General features: G+C 45.1%; 1 protein-coding gene across 1 annotated transcript; it reads right to left on the reverse strand.

Moving 5' to 3' along the window:
- Positions 1-35: 35 nt before the first annotated feature.
- On the reverse strand, positions 36-16299 carry OVOL3 (ovo like zinc finger 3). Its single transcript, XM_075324859.1, has 4 exons — positions 16200-16299; positions 7284-7339; positions 5660-5822; positions 36-391 (listed from the first exon to the last, which is right to left on the reverse strand). The coding sequence occupies exons 1-4, from the start codon at positions 16297-16299 to the stop codon at positions 36-38; spliced, it is 675 nt and encodes a 224-aa protein (XP_075180974.1).
- Positions 16300-18706: the final 2407 nt, after the last annotated feature.

Consider the following 18706-nt stretch of genomic DNA (forward strand, 5'->3'; position numbering starts at 1 on the left):
TTTTTGTGAAAAAAAAAAAATCTTAATCCAGTCACTCATGGGGAACAGTCATCAAGATTGTATTCTCTGCATCTGGTGGGGACAATATTTGGGAGGTAACACGGTGCTGGGTGGAGTAGAGCCCCCATCTCTCCTCTCAGCCCCCCGACTCCTCTTTTCCTTAAGTGTTTGGAGAGCAGAGGGTTGTTCGGATGCACCTCCAGTATATGCAGGGTGTAGGCGTCGGGACTTGACGACGTGAATCCACACTCCTCACAGACGTAGATCTTGGAGCGGCGCTGGCGGTAGGCGTAGCTCTGTAATACTCCGTGGATCTTGCGCAGATGAGACTCCAGTGAGCAACGCTGGGTAAAGGACTTGTCACAGGCCGGACACTTGTATGGTCTTATTCCTGTAGGAGAAGTTCAGTGGGATATGATGAATACTTGGGCACAAGAAGTTTGTAGAATTGCACTAAAAGATGTGCAATAAACAGATCTAAGCGTTACATGGTCAGAATGAGCTTACGCTTTATAATTTACTAGCTGTACTACCCGGCTTCGCCTGGGTTAATAACTGCTGTTAACAAAATAGAATGTATTAACAAAAATGTATTCTGCACACAAAAACCACAAAACAAATAGAAATGTAATTATAATGTCTGTCTCCCCCTCTGTATATATCTCTGTCTCTCTATCTGTCACTTTCCCTGTCTGTCTCTGACTGTCTCTTTCTCCGTCTGTCTCAATCTTTTTCCCTGTCTATCTGTCACTTTCCCTGTCTGTGTCTTTCCCTCTCTTTCCCTGTCTGTCTCTTTCCCTGTCTGTCTCTTTCCCTGTCTGTCTCTTTCCCTGTCTGTCTCTTTCCCTGTCTGTCTTTCCCTGTCTGTCTCTTTCCCTGTCTGTCTCTTTCCCTGTCTGTCTCTTTCCCTGTCTGTCTCTTTCCCTGTCTGTCTCTTTCCCTGTCTGTCTCTTTCCCGGTCTCTGTCTTTCCCGGTCTCTGTCTCTTTCCCTGTCTCTGTCTCTTTCCCTGTCTCTGTCTCTTTCCCTGTCTCTGTCTCTTTCCCTGTCTCTGTCTCTTTCCCTGTCTCTGTCTCTTTCCCTGTCTCTGTCTCTTTCCCTGTCTCTGTCTCTTTCCCTGTCTCTGTCTCTTTCCCTGTCTCTGTCTCTTTCCGTCTCTGTCTCTTTCCCTGTCTCTGTCTCTTTCCCTGTCTCTGTCTCTTTCCCTGTCTCTGTCTCTTTCCCTGTCTCTGTCTCTTTCCCTGTCTCTGTCTCTTTCCCTGTCTCTGTCTCTTTCCCTGTCTCTGTCTCTTTCCCTGTCTCTGTCTCTTTCCCTGTCTCTGTCTCTTTCCCTGTCTCTGTCTCTTTCCCTGTCTCTGTCTCTTTCCCTGTCTCTGTCTCTTTCCCTGTCTCTGTCTCTTTCCCTGTCTCTGTCTCTTTCCCTGTCTCTGTCTCTTTCCCTGTCTCTGTCTCTTTCCCTGTCTCTGTCTCTTTCCCTGTCTCTGTCTCTTTCCCTGTCTCTGTCTCTTTCCCTGTCTCTGTCTCTTTCCCTGTCTCTGTCTCTTTCCCTGTCTGTCTCTTTCCCTGTCTCTGTCTCTTTCCCTGTCTCTGTCTCTTTCCCTGTCTCTTTCCCTGTCTCTTTCCCTGTCTCTTTCCCTGTCTCTTTCCCTGTCTCTTTCCCTGTCTCTTTCCCTGTCTCTTTCCCTGTCTCTTTCCCTGTCTCTTTCCCTGTCTCTTTCCCTGTCTCTTTCCCTGTCTCTTTCCCTGTCTCTTTCCCTGTCTCTTTCCCTGTCTCTTTCCCTGTCTCTTTCCCTGTCTCTTTCCCTGTCTCTTTCCCTGTCTCTTTCCCTGTCTCTTTCCCTGTCTCTTTCCCTGTCTCTTTCCCTGTCTCTTTCCCTGTCTCTTTCCCTGTCTCTTTCCCTGTCTCTTTCCCTGTCTCTTTCCCTGTCTCTTTCCCTGTCTCTTTCCCTGCCTCTTTGTCTGCCTCTTTTCCTGTCTGTCTGCCACTTTTCCTGTCTGTCTGCCACTTTTCCTGTCTGCCTCTTTCCCTGTCTGCATTGTGACACGCCAACATTCCATTTAAGGGCGTGGCTGCGCATTCTTCTGAAGTTCTGGCTGCACTGTGGCTCCCAGCTCCATTCGCTTTAATGGAGGCAGGTTTTTTGGTGAATAACTGTAAAGCGCAGGGTTAAAATTCCCCCTCAAAACATAGCCTATGACGCTCTCGGGGTCCAGAAGTGTGAGTGCAAAATTTTGTGGCTGAAGCTGCGACGGTGCAGATGCCAATCCCGGACGCACACACACACACACACACACACACAGAGCTTTATATATCAGATTATAATTTATTTGCTTATTTTTGTTATATGGTCAATAACCTGCACTGATGTACTGTAATACTGTAATACGGCTTTATGGGGTATGAGGCAGAACTCCAAATGCCCGGCTTTCCTTCATATAGCCAACCTCGCATGTGAATGTTTCACGGTCTGTATATGAGGCGGCTGAGTTCAGGTCAGGAGACATGTGACCAGTTTGTCCATTATGGGCTAAGTACAAACTGCAAAATGCAGATGTGTGAAACCAGCCTACGGCTATATTCCCACTTTGCATTTTTGCAAGGTTTTTTTTTTTCCCCATGAGTTAAATAAGTTAAAAGCTGTTGTTTTTTTTTATAGTACCAGCAAAAACGGAGACCTCAAATAAAAATTTCCGACTAAAATGGAAAACTGCTGCATTCTTGATAGAAGCAACATGTCATTTTTTTGTGTTTTTGCAGCGATTAACCCCCCCCCCCCATCGCACATCTAAGCACTAGAGATCACCAAAGGGGCAAATTGCTCAATCCTCCTGTGATCCGCTTGTTTATGCTGGCAACAAGAGGGAAAGGGCTGCCGACAACTATAAATAGGGATGGAACCATTGTATTGACGATCCTCCTGTTCCCGTTAGTTCTTGGCGGCATGTGTAAACAAGCTCTTGTCGACTTGTATATAGTTGATCGGCCCATTTTAATGCACTTTTATGCACCTTTGATATATCGGGGGATGACTGGTGGGATACTGTGACACAAATTTCTAGAGCTCAGGTCCTCTGACTCACAAGGGCCAAGTCATTTTCATTGAGGATCACTTTCAGGCTTGAATTTTAAAATTGTAGGTGCCTGCAGACACCACTAGTGGGTGCAATCTAGCTTACTGCAGACTAATGAAGCACTATTAACCTGCTGATATAGGGTACATCAGTGTTTCTCAACTCCAACCCTCAAGACCCACCAACAGATCAGGTTTTCCTCAATATTAGACAGGGAATCATTCCATCACCTGTGCAACATTAACGAAATCCTGAAATCTTGATTGAGGAAAACCTGAAAACATGATCTGTTGGTGGGTCTTGAGGACGAGTTGAGAAACACTGGGGTACATGGTGTTTCAATGCTGTTTTACTGAAAGTGCAGCTACCTGGTAAAAATAAGCTTTATTCCTCCCTGCAGCTGCTTGTTTCCAGTCATAGGTGTGTATTGAGCAGCTACAGTCATCTCACAGAATTGAGGGGCAGCTGTATGCATGCCCAGGGATTATATACAGCTCTCTATGCACTGATATGCTGCAGAACGAGCTGTCAAAGTGCTGCCTCTCCCTTTGTATTGAGCACTAGCTAGCTGTGTGGCCATGGCTGTGATTGGAAAGCCAAAATAAGATGAATTGTGTCCCAGTAGCAGCACTTAGGTGGTCGGTCAGCATTGTAATACCGTTGACCTGCCTGGTTATTGATATTTGGGGGACATGACAGGTTTACATGGTAGAAATCTGGAGCTGACCCTATGATTTCCATGGTGGCTGTGCAGGTTGAGAATTCTTGTACCTGAGTGAGACCAAAAATCATTCTCACTCAATTGGCTTGAAGAACTGGTCATCAGGATCAAACATGTTAAAATAAAGGTACGGCCATAATGGAGCTGGTATACTGATTTAATAGATACTTTCAGCCTGGTTTCTATCAAATAATTAGAAATTTTGGTTTTCTAAGGGCCGTTTCACACATCCGGCATTTCACCGGATCGATGGATCCGTCACACTCCAGTACAGTGGTAATACTGTACAATTGCATTGCGGCAAGCTCTGGTCAGTGACCGGAGGTTGCTGCGATGCCATTGTACTTGTATACACTACTGGATTGTGCCGGGTCCGTCCATCCGGCGAAATGCCAGATGTGTGAAACAACCCAAAGGCTAGTTTCACACTTGCGTAGAACGGCATCCGTTGCATTGCGTTGTGTGACTGATGCAACGGATGTGTTGCATATATATAGTGGCACAACGGATGCTGCAAAACGGAATCCGTTTTTTTGTTTGTTTGTTTTTTAACAGTTTTACCCGCGGCAGACTATTGTGAACGATCAGTTGATGGCTCACAGTAGCCGGCCGCCGGGTGATCAGCTGATCGCTCACAGTAGCCGGCCGCCGGGTGATCAGCTGATCGCTCACAGTAGCCGGGTGATCAGCTGATCGCTGCCAGCAGCCGGTCGCTGGGTGATCAGCTGATCGCTCCCAGCAGCCAGTCGCCGGGTGATCAGCTGATCGCTCACAGTAGCCGGGTGATCAGCTGATCGCTGCCAGCAGCCGGTCGCTGGGTGATCAGCTGATCGCTCCCAGCAGCCGGTCGCCGGGTGATCAGCTGATCGCTCGGCCGCCGGGAATGTGTGCGGGGGGTGGAGTGCGGGGTGGGTGGAGCCAAGCGGGGCCATGGCACTGAGGACAGGTGAGTGTGTGTGTCTGTGTGTATATATACATGTGGAGTGGAGTGCGGGAGGGGGCGGAGCGGAGTGTCGGGCTCCCTGCACACGTAACCAGGATAAATATCGGGTAATTAGGCAAAGCACTTTGCTTGGTTACCCGATATTTACTTTGGTTACGGGTGCAGGGAGCCAGAGAGAGCATGCGCAGTGAAATCCTAAGGATTCTGCTGCTCAAAAAACGTTACATGCTGCGTTCCTCCCGCTCGGCGGAAGCAACGGAGCGTCGCCCAACGGAAGCAACGCAGGTCCTTTTGGCACAATCAGTCATCCATACAAGTCTATGGGAAACAGCAGAATCCGTTAACGAATTCCGCTGTTTTTCAAAAGTGCGGATTGTGACGGAAGGAAAACAACGCAAGTGTGAAAGTACCTTAAGCCTTCCGTGCATTGAGGAGGGGCTGTGGGTAGGGTCTTCGGCTTTTCCCCGGCCTTGCTGCCTGCCTGTAGTGTCTGGATCTTCCTCCTGCTTTAAATTTGGCATCCTAGCCACAGGTGGCGCTTGCACAGATTTATCTCCTAGCAGTTTTGGGAAAATGGTGGCGGTGCATGTGCAGATCGCTGAAGACGGCCAGGAGACCAATCTGGATGTGCTGCTCACGGCTTAGGATGGTGCCGGCGCCAAATTCAAATGCAGATACTGTCAATCGTCAGTGTTGTGCCGTGAAAAGCTATTTACAAAAATCTGATGGGTGTACTCACTTTTGTAATACGCCATGTGTGTGTAAAACTACAGTATTGAGCAAGGCAGTGCTCGCTAATCGTTAATATAGAGAAATCTATACCTGGCCTGTGGTTTGCGCAGTGTTAATCCGGGTTCCTTTATAGTTATTCATGTAAAGATTAATTCTAGGACATGGCGAGACATAAGAAGCCGCCATACTCACCCGTGTGTGTCCTCATGTGCCGCTTTAAATCGAAGGTGTCATTGAAGCCTTTTCCGCAGCACGGACAGCGATGTCTCTTTTGGATGCTGTGACACTTCAGGTGACGGGTCAACATGCGCTGGAGGGGGAAGGTCTTCCTACAGGCACGGCAGGAGTACGGGCCCTAGAAAACAAGGCTTGTTATAGCAAATGGGCAGTGTCTGGGAAATGTGTGGTTAAGTTGCCTTTTGGGGCTTCATTTTTATGCCTTTTCTAGGACCTGTTAATGTTGTTCTGTGACCGGACCCATTGTCTTTGGTTTTTCCTTTTAGAATTAATGCATATAAGGTGGGGCTCCATTTCTAATCTATGGTAGAGGTGGCGAGGACTGAGCATTGTGCTCTTCTTCAATGGCGGATATATCATTGGTGTAGCCTGTGCAGCCGCAAAGGGGGCCAATAGGTTAGGAGGCCCATTTCTACCTCCAAAGCAGGTGGAATTCTGCATGTTGATAAGCTCTTGGGCTGTAAAATGCCAATATACAGTGTGTCCATCCATATCCTGTCCACCGCCATTAATTTGAGAACGGCGGCAGCTATAGGCATAGAAGTGGTGTCTAGGTATAGTAAAGTATCCATGTGCTACGCAATGAAACCACCTACAGCGCCACCTGGTGGAAAACAACGGAGTTAGCATTTTTATCTTGAAAACGGAACGGGATAGAGAAAAGTGAATAAAAAAAATTGTAGGGCATCATCAACTCAATACGAATCGACACCTTGCATACAGAAAGGCTATGATATGAAACCCATGACCCCCCCTCCCCCCAAACATTGAATGCTGGTCACGCATATGGCGCTCATTTAACTTTGATGCTCAAAGTGGCCCCCGTCAGCTGCAATGCACATCTGGCCTCTGCACAGCATACTGTATCTTGCTGCTCGTTGTGCAATATGGTAGGTGACACGTTTGCACAAGCATCTGTGATACGTCGTCGTAGGTCCTGCAATGTTGGTGGAGGGGTCGCATACACCTGCTGTTTGATGTGACCTCACAGAAAGAAGTCCAATGGGGTCAGGTCAGGTGAGCGTGGAGGCCACTCCACGCAGCCACCATACCCAATGACTTGTAGGAAGGTCTCCATGAGGTATCGCTTCACGTCCGCAGCCTTGTGAGTTTTACACGTTCTAATCATAGCATTTCTGTATGCAAGGTGTGGATTAGTATTGAATTGATGATGCCCTACAACTTTGTGATTCACTTTTTTTTTCTCTATCTCGTTCTGTTTTCGAGATAAAAATGCTAACTCCGTTGTTTTCCACCAGGTGGCGCTTTAGGTGGTTTCATTGCTTAGCGCATGGCTACTTTACTATACCTAGACACCACTTCTATTCCTATAGCTGCCGCCGTTCTCAAGTTAATGGCGGTGGACAGACTGTATTGTTATTGCACAGAGCCCTTTTCTGTCGGTGTCCGCCCGTGCTCTGCTTTCTGCAGTGGTTCCAGTTCAGTCTCGTCACCGATCATTTGCATAAAGGATAGAGGTTGCAATTTTAAAAAATCCAAATCAGTTGACGTACGATTTCCCGGGATCCCTCTTTATAGAATTTAAGAAATATGGATGTATTATTGATCTGCCACATACCTCAGACATTGCCGGACACGACACTGGGTTCGGAGATGGGGGTCGAACAATGGAATCTGTGCAGTAAAAAAATATCATTAGCAAGACAGTGTCACTGACAAGATACAGGATTGCAATATTTCCATTTTTATTTTTTATCTACTAATAAAAATAAATCTGAATTTGACAACTGCAGCTGCATCCCCCTCCCCTCCCCCTCTGTGTTCCAGGATCATGTGGTGCATGTTTGATACGGATTTTACACTCTGCTTTCTAAACTGAAATTTGCATCCATGTGATATACAAGTGCATCTCAATAAATTAGAATACCTCAAAAAGTTAATTTAAAAAAATTAATACAAGGGAAATGCATATATTATACTGAGTCATTACACACAGGGATCTATCCCTATATATTATATAGAGTCATTACACACAGAGGGATCTATTCCTATATATTATATAGCGTCATTACACACAGAGGGAACTATTCCTATATATTATAGAGTCATTACACACAGAGGGATCTATTCCTATATATTATATAGAGTCATTACATACAGAGGGATCTATTCCTATATATTATATAGAGTCATTACACACAGAGGGATCTATTCCTATATATTATATAGTGTCATTACACACAGAGGGAACTATTCCTATATATTATATAGTGTCATTACACACAGAGGGAACTATTCCTATATATTATAGTCATTACACACAGAGGGATCTATTCCTATATATTATATACAGTCATTACATACAGAGGGATCTCTTTCAAGTCTTTATTTCTGTTAATGTTGATGATTATGGTTTACAGCCAATGAAAACCCAAAAGTCATTATCTCAGAAAATGAGAATATTATATAAGACCAACTGAAAAATGATTTTACACTCAGAAATGTTGGTGCCTATTGAAAAGTCTGTACAGTAAATGCCTCAATACTTGGTCGGGGCTCCTTTTGCATGAATTACTCCATCAATGCGGCAATGTGGCAGGGAGGCGATCAGCCTGTGGCACTGCTGAGGTTTTATGGAAGCCCAGGTTGCTTTGATAACAGACTTCAGCTCGTCTGCATTGTTGGCTCTGGTGTCTCTCATAGATTCTCTATGAGGTTTAGGTCAGGGGAGTTTGCTGGCCAATCAAGCACAGTGATACTGTGGTTAGTAAACCAGGTATTGGTACTTTTGGCAGTGTGGACAGGGCCCAAGTCCTGCTGGAAAATGAAATCTCCAAAAAGCTTGTCGGCAGAGGGAAGCATGAACTGCTGTAATATTTCCTGGTAGACGGCTGCGCTGACTTTGGTCTTGATAAAACACAGTGGAGCTACACCAGCAGATGACATGGCTCCCCAAACCATCACTGATTGTTGAGACCTCACACTAGACCTCAGCAGCTTGGATTGTGGCCTCTTCACTCTTCCTCCAGACTCTGGGACCGCGATTTCCAAATGAAATGCAAAATTTACTTTCATCTGAAAACAACACCTTGGACACTGAGAACAGTCCAGTTCTTTTTCTCCTTGGCCCAGGTAAGGCTGCTTTCACTCATCCGTTTTTTGCAGTGCGGCTCAATCCGGCTCAAAATCCTATGCAACGGATGCGGCGAAAAAAAAGGATCCGTTGCATAAGTTCTTCCATGCAGCCCGTCCGTTTTTTGACAGATGCGGCTTGATACTGAGCATGCGCAGTTCAAAAAACCAGATCCGGCGGCCGGATGCGTTTTTTGCCGCAGGACACCGCATCCGGCGTCCATAGGCCTACATTGAAAATTGCACCAGATGCGGCGCGATATGTTTTTTTCGCCGCACAAAAAAAGTGTGCCAGGCAACGTTCCATCCGGCCGCTGCATGGGCTAAATATGTTGCATCCGGCAAAACCGGACGCAACGCAAGGCCATGCGGCACAATACGGCGCTAATGCGTCTATGCGGTAAAAACGCAACCAGCGTAAAAAAAAACGGTTGCGTTTTTTCTGCAAAGCGCCGTATTGTGCCACTCAGCAAAAACCGGATGTGTGAAAGCAGCCTAAGACGCTTCTGGTGTTGTCTATTGGTCATGAGTGGCTTGACAGAAGGAATGTAACAGTTGTAGCCCATGTCCTGGATACGTCTGTGTGTGGTGGCTTTTGAAGCACTGACTCCAGCAGCGTCCACTCCTTGTGAAGCTCCCCCAAATTTTTTAATGGGCTTTTCTTAACAATCCTTTCAAGGTTATCTCGGTTGCTTGTGCACCTTTTTCTACCACACTTTTTCCTTTCACTCAACCTTCCCTTAATATGCTTGGATACAGCACTTTGTGTTCTGCCAGCTTCTTTAGCACTGACCTTTTGTGGCTTACCCTCCTTGTGGAGTGTGTCAATGACTGCCTTCTGGACATCTGTCAATTCAGCAGTCTTCCCCACGATTGTGTAGCCTACTGAACCAGACTAAGGGACCATTTTAAACGCTTAGGAAGCCTTTGCAGGTATTTTGTGGTAATTATTCTAATTTTCTGAGATAATGACTTTTGGGTTTTCATTGGTTGTAAGCCATAATCATCAATATTAACATAAATTAACACTTAAAATAGATTTCCCTGTGTGTAATGACTATATAATATGTGTTTCCCTTGTTGTATTGAATTACTGAAATAAATTAACTTTTTGAGGTTAATTTATTGAGATGCACTTGTCTAATACTATTAGAGATTTGCATTGATTGGAGCCCCCGTTTCAGCTTTTGAATTGGGGTCCTTGAGCTTCAAGTTCTATCACCGGAGCCCAGTGTCACTTTTCACTGGATGGATTTTATGATGCTGAATAAAGGGAACCCCAAAGTGTAATCACATGTACTAATCATTTATGCAAAAATCATACTGGAAGTGCAATCACATTACGCTTACTTGGTTGGTCCATGTTGAGCTGAATATGAAGGAAGGTGGCAACGAGCCACTCTACTTTGACCAAAGTTTTTAGACACATGGCTGGTTGACTTGTAGCTTCAATTGTTTTAGATGAGCCCAAGGTTCATAAAATTGTTTTGTTTGAGTGAAAAAATTGGGGAAACCGTAATCTGAAGCCCTCCATACACAGACTAATGGTGGCTGAACCCACCGATATTGATGAGTTTGGTTGACAGTCTAATGTGCATGGAAGCACCAACTGACTGGTTAGGGGAGATGTTGATTGGGAATGTCCAGTTTTGAACTGGGGATCATTTTGTTCTCCTGGAGATAAGCCGCGGGTCGATGAGTCGGGGACTTTATCATAGAAGACAGAGGAACAATCGGCAGAGGAAGCGCTCCTGGGTACTAGAGAGTCGGCTGTAGCATGATCATTCTGCCGACAGCCATCTAATGTGTGTGGAGGCGCCGACTGACTGGTTGGGGGGAGATGTCGATTGGGCATATCTAGTTTTGGACTGAAGTTCATATTGTCCTTCTGGAGGTAAGCCGCCGGCTGATGAGTCGGTGACTTTATCATAGAGAAGAGGAGGAATCGGCAGAGGGAGTGCTCCTGGGTTCGGGAGAGTCGGCTGTAGCATGATCATTCTGCCAACAGCCATCTAATGTGTATGGGGGCGCCGGGTGACTGGTTAGGGAGATGTGAATTGGGTATGTCCAGTTTCGGACTCTGTTCATATTGTTCTGGAGATAAGCCACCAGATGACTGGTCAGGGCATGTCTCGTTTTGGACTGGGTTTCATTTTGTCCTCCTGGAGATAAAGTCACCGACTCATCAGCCGGCAGCTTATCATAGAGAACAGAAGAGCAATCGGCAGAGGAAGCATTCCTGGGTATGGGAGAGTCAGCTGTAGCATCATTCTTCCAACAGCCATCTATTCTGTAAGGAGTCGCCAGCTGCCTGGTTGGGGGAAATGTCGATTGGGCATGTCTAGTGTTGGACTGGGTTCATATTGTTCTGGAGATAAGCCGCCAGCTGACTGGTTGGGGGAGATGTTGATCGGCCATGTCTAGTTTTGGACTGGGGATCATATTGTCCTCCTGGAGATAGGCCACCAGCCAATGACTTTATCAAAGACAACAGAGGAACAGTCGTCAGAGGGAGCTCTCCTGGGTATGAAAGTGTCGACTGTAGCATGATCATTCTGCCGACAGCCATCTAATGTGTATGGGGGCACCAGATAACTGGTTGGGGGAGATGTCGCTTGGGAATGTCTAGTTTTGGACTGTGGTTTATATTGTCCTCTTGGAGATAAGCTACTGGCCGAAGAGTCAGGGACTTTATCATAGAGGACACAGGAGCGATCAGCAGAGGGAGCACTCCTGGGTACGAGAGAGTCGGCTGTAGCATGATCATTCTGCCGAGAGCCATCTATTGTGTATGGCCGGCTTGAGAAGGTAAGAAATGTGCATGGAAATGAGACAAGCAGGCATTTCTGATGGTGTCCCCCAACATCCTCCTAAGGCTACTTTCACACTTGCGCTCAGCGGAGTCCGTCACTATGGAGAATAGCGCAGTCCGTTAACGCACTGCGCTATTTCCATAGACTTGTATGGATGACGCACTGTAATGCAAGTGTCAGCGTTGCATCCGCCGGACGACGCAGCGTCGTTATTTTGACGCTGCGTCGGGCGGAAGGAACGCAGCATGTAACTTTTTTTGAGCAGCGGAATCCTTTGGATTTCACTGCGCATGCTCTCTCTGGCTCCCTCCACCCATAACCAGGGTACACATCGGGTAACAAAGGAACCCTGGTTACACGTGCTGGAAGCCCGACACTTCCCCGCTCGGCTCTGCCCCCTCCCGCACTCCGTATGTATATATATACACACACACACACACACACACACACACACACACACACACACACTCACCTGTCCCCCAGCGATGCAGTCCCCGCGGCACTGATGTCCTCAGCCATGGCCCCGCTCGGCTCCACCCACTTCGCACTCCGCCCCCTGCACACATTGTCGGCGACCGAACGATCAGCTGATCACCCGGCGGCCGGCTACTGTAAGTGATCGGCTGATCACCCGGCGGCCGGCTACTGTTAGCGATCGGCTGATCGTTCACAATAGTCTGCCAACGGTGAAACTGTAAAAAAAAAACAAAAAAAAACGGATTGCGTTGTTTTGCAGCATCCATTGCGCCACTATTTGCAACGCATCCGTCACACAACGCAATGCAACAGATACCGTTCAACGCAAGTGTGAAACCAGCCTAATATATGCGCCATCCTAATGCCTGGAGTCGCACAGTGATGAGTATACTAAGGAGCTATTAAACTAAATGCAGAAATCTACATCCCCCCACGTATTAGTATTCATTCTGCATTTGCATAGCTGTACTCCGATTTACCCAGCAGGAAAGCACAGGATGGCGCTGCTGGCATTGTACACACATTTATCATAGTTTATCCCTCCGAGCACACAGCACTGAATATTTTGTTTGTCTTTTATACAATCATCTGGGTATAGAATACTTGAAAGGAAACAGTCAGGAGGCTTGATCCATTGTGACGGTGAATAGCTGGGATTTCAGCTCATTTGACTGTAACAGAACGTCAATGTCCTCCACCGGTTATCAATGGCCTCTGTCTCCTTGACTGACATTGCAAAGTGGTGGCCAAACGCCAGAAGAAGAGCCGCAGAGACAGTGATTTGCATTGCTTGCAATACGATGACAGCTGTACTAATATGTATAGAAAATGCATTTTAAATATATTTATTTTCCTTTTTATATAACACCAACATATTCTGAATCAATGTACAGACCTTCATCTTCCAGATATTGACCATGGTCGAATGTGAACTGCAGGGCAAGGCTACATTCACACGGTGCATTTTTGCAGCAATCGTGACTGCAGTGGATTTCTGGAATCTCATTAATTTTGCCGCTTTTAAATTGCACAAAACTAATGCAAAAAAATCCCAAAACATCGGCACAAAAGCAACATGTGAACATAGCCCAATAGTGCTGCCCTTGTATCTTGTTTTTGGACCCCCCCCATCTTCCATTACTATAACTTATCAGTCATAGCATTCTATGGCTAAGTTAACACGACCATAATTCGGATCAAATGCTGAAAAAAATAACTAACAGCACATGGATCCACTTGAATCAATTTTATTCAATAGGGTTGTTCAGCCGACCTGTTTGTTTTTTTTTTTTACATGAAAAAAAAAATAATTAAATAAAATGTCAGCATGAACAATTCTCTTCCATATTTCAGTTGAGACTCACCTAGTCAAGTCTATGGATGTGCATAAAACAAAAATCGGATCATCCTATAGCATCCGCTTATTACTGATACATTATAATTCATTATTATAGGAAACTATTTCTGCTTGTAAATTTCAATACCTGCTGATATATAAAAAACTGATGTCATATGGATGAAAAATCAGATTTTCATCTAGATAAAATGGATAATGATTTGTTAAATATGAACCGCTTTCTATCAGTGCGATGGATCCGATTTTTATCCAATTTTGGTCCATGTTTAATATCAGCATGGCATTTATTTTTCTTGTATACAAAAAAAAAAAAAAGGTAAATAAATATCCAACCTTCCCCTGTTAAACAGTAAAAAAACCAGACAGCACAAGGACATCCATAGATGCAATGAAGAATTTGATCGATGACCGATCAAAAAAACGAAGTGGTTCACTAAACACCACTTTGGGAATTAAAAAATATTCAGTATGTGCAGGAATTGGTAGAAATGTACAGACTCCAGCATTTAAATAACCATACTTTTTTAAATGTTCTCAAGTTTGAAAGTGATCCCCTATACATGTGATAGTAAATAATTTCTCACTGCTGGGGGACCAATAATCCCAAGAACTGGGGATCTTCATGGAGCGTAGATTGATTGTGCAAACTGCATCTCTATTCATTTTAATAAAAGTGCTAAAGAACAGCAGAGCGCCGAAAGAACAACCCAGTGCCGAAGGTCAGCAGAGCGATGAATAGCCGAATGCCGAAGGACAGCCGAGTGCCGAAGGTCAGCAGAAAGCCGAAAGAACAGCCAAGTGCCAAAGGTCAGCAAAGCTCTTAAGAACAGCCAAATACCGAAGGTCAGCTGAGTGCCGTAGAACAACCGCGTGCTGAAGGTCAGCAGAGCGCTGAAAAATAGCCAAATGCCAAAGGTCAGCTGAATACTGAAAGGACAGCAGAGTGCTGAAGGTCAGCAGAGCGCCCAAGAACAGCCTGTTGCCGAAGAACAGCAAAGCGCCGAAAGAACAGCTGAATGCCAAAGGTCGGCAAAGCTCTGAAAAATAGCTGAATGCCGAAAGAACAGCCGAGTGCCAAAAGGTCAGCAAAGTGCTTAATAACAGCCAAATACCGAAGGTCAGCTGAGTGCCGTAGAACAACCGAGTGCTGAAGGTCAGCAGAGCGCTGAATAGCCAAATGCCGAAAATCAGCCGAATGCTGAAAGGACAGCAGAGTGCTGAAGGTCAGCAAAGAGACGAAGAACAGCCTAGTGCCGAAGAACAGCTGAATGCCAAAAGGTCGACAGAGCTCTGAAAAATTGCCGAATGCTGAAGGTCAGCCGAGTGTCGAAAGAATAGCCAAGTGCCAAAGGTCAGCAAACCGCTTAAGAACAGCTAAATACCAAAGGTCAGCTGAGTGCCGTAGAACAACAGAGTGCTGAAGGTCAGCAGAGAGCTGAAGAATAGCCAAATGCCGAAGGTCAGACGAATGCTGAAAGGACAGCAGTGCTGAAGGTCAGCAGAGAGCCAAAGAACAGCCTAGTGCCGAAGAACAGCAAAACGCCGAAAGAAAAGATGAATGCCAAAGGTCGGCAGAGCGCTGAAAAATAGCCGAATGCCGAAAGAACAGCTTAGGGAATCATGAATGGATAAGAAGGTCGGGTTTAACACTGCGCTAAAACCATGAAGCCAGACGATGTGATGGATTCTTTGCTATATTTTCTTTATTTAGGACAAGTCAACGCGTTTCAAAGGCATGTCCGCCTTCTTCATCAGGACAAAGGAAAAAACAGCATGATACCAATTGCTACTTGGGGATACATATATATTGCTGAAAAAGAGGCTCCACGTATACACAGATGACGTCGGCCAGGGAGTGACTGAACGTCACGTGTAAGAAAAACAGGAGGAAAGCTGATGAAGAAGGCGGACATGCCTTTGAAACGCGTTGACTTGTCCTAAATAAAGAAAATATAGCAAAGAATCCATCACATCGTCTGGCTTCATGGTTTTAGCGCAGTGTTAAACCCGACCTTCTTATCCATTCATGATTCCCTATTGTATCATCGGGGCTGCTGCTTGACCAATTTCTGCCTTCATAGGAGTTGTGCCTGTCACAACTTCCACAGGTGAGCACCTGTTTTATCTTCTAAGCCTGCATTGTTTGCCAGATAAGACCCTATGTGCGCTTTTCTCTCCACAGTTTTTTGAAAGAACAGCTTAAGAACAGCCAAATACCGAAGGTCAGCCAAGTGCCGAAGAACAGTTGAGCACAGCACCCCGCCAATGGCTCCTGTTCTAAAGATTGGTGGGAGCCCCAGAAATCTGAGTTATCCCTTATCCCACGGCTAGGTGATAACTTTAAAATTTGAGAATATCCCTGCCTAGAATAATATCGCTGGACCCTTCCACAGCACAGTGGCTCCATTTTACAATAACACAATGCCAACACATGCACATGGCAATGAAATCTATAGCCTTCAATGGATGGATGCTCAGAAACTAGAATACTGATGTTAGCAGAGGCTTAAAATAGTTTTGCAACCTATCATTTTTTTAAAGCAAACATCTGAGAAATGGTCTTGTTTTCCTGGTGATGGCACCACTTGTATCCATGCAACTTAGCCACATTTCTGTAACCACGGCTGAGCTGCGGTATTAAAACCACCACATGGACAGGAGTGGCACTATATCTGCAAAAAATACATACGGTAATCTTTTTGTTTTAAAGTCAGTGAACAATTGTGATCCCAATTTCATTAGGAATCAGACTTACCTGGGACATAAAGATCTCCTCGTTCAGCATCCACAACATGCCCCCATCCTGTGACCCCCACAACCATCCGATGTCTCTTTACCAAGAATGAACGAGGCATATTCCTGATTGTAAAAAAATAGATTTTCTAAAAATCCTTAAAGTAGAATTCTAAAAAAATTCTATGGCAAAATATTGTATTTTTTAGCAGCAGAAAACCCACTAAGTAGTGGAAGGAACTTTTTCATCCTTTTGGGATCTCCTCCTGGTTAACGTACCTGGTTAGGTCCACAATCAATGAGGTCGGTAAATCAGTGCAAGTGCAGATTGTGACTGTGGGAGATATTAGGGCTCCTCGGCTCCTTTTATCGGCTTCTGATCATTTGAATGTTCTAGAAGTTTGCATATGAAGCTGAGAGTCTCTTGTCACATAGAGAGAGAAAACGGCTCTTCCTTCCCATGCAAAACCATCAGACGGACACAAAAAAAGGAGGGGTAGGGCTATGTGATGGGACAGTTCGTTTCCAAATAGGATTTTTTCTATTCTGTAATAATAGTTCACCTCGACCGTACAGGTGTCCTATTACCTCTTCCCCAGACTGACAGCTCTTCGCTCTGGCCAGGTGTAATCATACTGGGTATATTTTTTACTATACACAATCCTGGAATTAACGGGATGTCATTAGCTGCCGCCGTGGACTCATTTGACTGCCCCGTTGCCCCAGTAGCTTATTTGGTTAACAAACCATGTTAGCTGAGATTTGCAGAGTGTTAACCTCTTTTAGGCCATTCGTGGTGATGAACGAGCGCCTATCCGAGCATCCAGCTATTTCTTATCAGTACCGAGCACCCGAGCATGCTAGTGCCCACTCATCACTATCCGATATTTTAATAGCAGAGTATATACTATTATTCCATGATGTCCTATGAAGTTTTTATTTTAACTTGGAAAAACAAAATAAGAGGACAGCACAAAAATATGAAACTTAAAGTACAGTTTATTAAAACAAAAGAGCAAAACTCTACAAAATGTTTACGACTTTCAACCTAGCATGTAAAGAGGTTAGAATCTTGAATTAATATGGGTTTGCCGCCTAAATTCACCTGTAATAATGACAAGTTGCTCCTCTCTTTGCCGATGTCAGTGCGGGACCAAATCAGCGTCTAATTAAACATGATCATGGATGAGACACACTGGTGGCCATGAAGATGCTTCCTATCAGCTACACCATTATGATTCCTATATTAGGTGAAAGCCCAGAGGACCAACGGCTGTGTATGGGGGCCTCTAGGCTCTCTTGGGTAAAAATGATTTTTTGTCTCAAACCAATAAGATACAGTAGTAAATAGCTTTCAATTCTGGGCAAAAGATCCAAAGCTGTACACTCTAAAGAACAGAATGACCAACATTCGCGTTATTAACAGCTTATTCCATTGGTGAATGATCAGTTAGGTGATAATTCTTAGATTGGTGCTCATCTGACCAAAGGGATCTCCACCAATTGCCGAAACCAGTGTTTCTCAACTCCAGTCCTCAAGACCCACCAACAGATCATGTTTTCAGATTTTCCTCGATATTAGAAAGGGAATAATTCCATCACCTGTGCAACCTTAAGGAAATCCTGAAAGCCTGTTTGAGGAAAACCTGAAAACATGATCTGTTGGTAGGTCTTGAGGACTGGAGTTGAGAAACACTGGCCTAAACAGAGGTTCCTTGTCCCTGTTTTTGGCTAACTTGTCAGACTGTGTATGGCTTAGCACAGCACATGCGGGCAGCATGCCAACCCAACTCCTCCGACGGAGGTGGAGACAATGGCACTCCATAATGGTGATCATGGAGGGCTCCAGTGGTGGAACTCCGAAGATCTAGAAGGTATTGTCTATACAGAAACTAGGTGATATTCTGTTTAAATTTGCTGTCAGACATCTGTGTGTCACAGTCCGAGTACGGACCAGGGTGCAGGGTCTGCCCGCGGGTCTCATGACCCAATCTTGACAGCTCTATATGTCTATATGGCGATTAGTGTTGAGTGAGTACCTAACTATTCGTACTCGCTATACTCATAACGAGTACTGTCTAATACTCGCGTATTCGTTCCGAATAGCGTGTTCAATGCAAGTCAAGGGGAAAAACTGGCAAAGTAACAAGTAACCTGAATGCTGTACTATTCGTGTGAGTAGTGAATAGTACGGCATTCGGGTTACTTGTTACTTTGCGAGTGTTTCCCCCATTGACTTGCCTTGCACACACTATTTGGAACAAATACGCCAGTATTAGACAGTACTCGTTATGTGTATACTATAGTTAGTACGAATAGTTAGATACTCGCTCAACTCTACTGGTGATACATGGATGCGCGAATGCAGAATTCACCAGAAACCCATTTAAATTCCATTTTTGTCACTGATTCTCTAAGGCCATGTTCACGCAGAGATTTTGAGGACTTTTTGGAACAGATCCACACCAAAATCCTCCATAAAAAAACCCAAACTATAATATAATCTTCTACTTCTATTACAATTGTTAA

This window comes from Anomaloglossus baeobatrachus, chromosome 9 (assembly GCF_048569485.1).
Source record: "Anomaloglossus baeobatrachus isolate aAnoBae1 chromosome 9, aAnoBae1.hap1, whole genome shotgun sequence".
NCBI lineage: Eukaryota > Metazoa > Chordata > Amphibia > Anura > Aromobatidae > Anomaloglossus > Anomaloglossus baeobatrachus.

Bases quoted from the DNA above. Each gene is read 5' to 3' on its own strand.
- OVOL3 (XM_075324859.1), bottom strand. From the start codon at position 16,299: ATGCCTCGTTCATTCTTGGTAAAGAGACATCGGATGGTTGTGGGGGTC. The intron at 7,340-16,199 runs GTAAGTCTGATT...TTTACTGCACAG, and splicing joins AGGAGATCTTTATGTCCCAG to ATTCCATTGTTCGACCCCCA. The intron at 5,823-7,283 runs GTATGTGGCAGA...CTTGTTTTCTAG, and splicing joins CGTGTCCGGCAATGTCTGAG to GGCCCGTACTCCTGCCGTGC.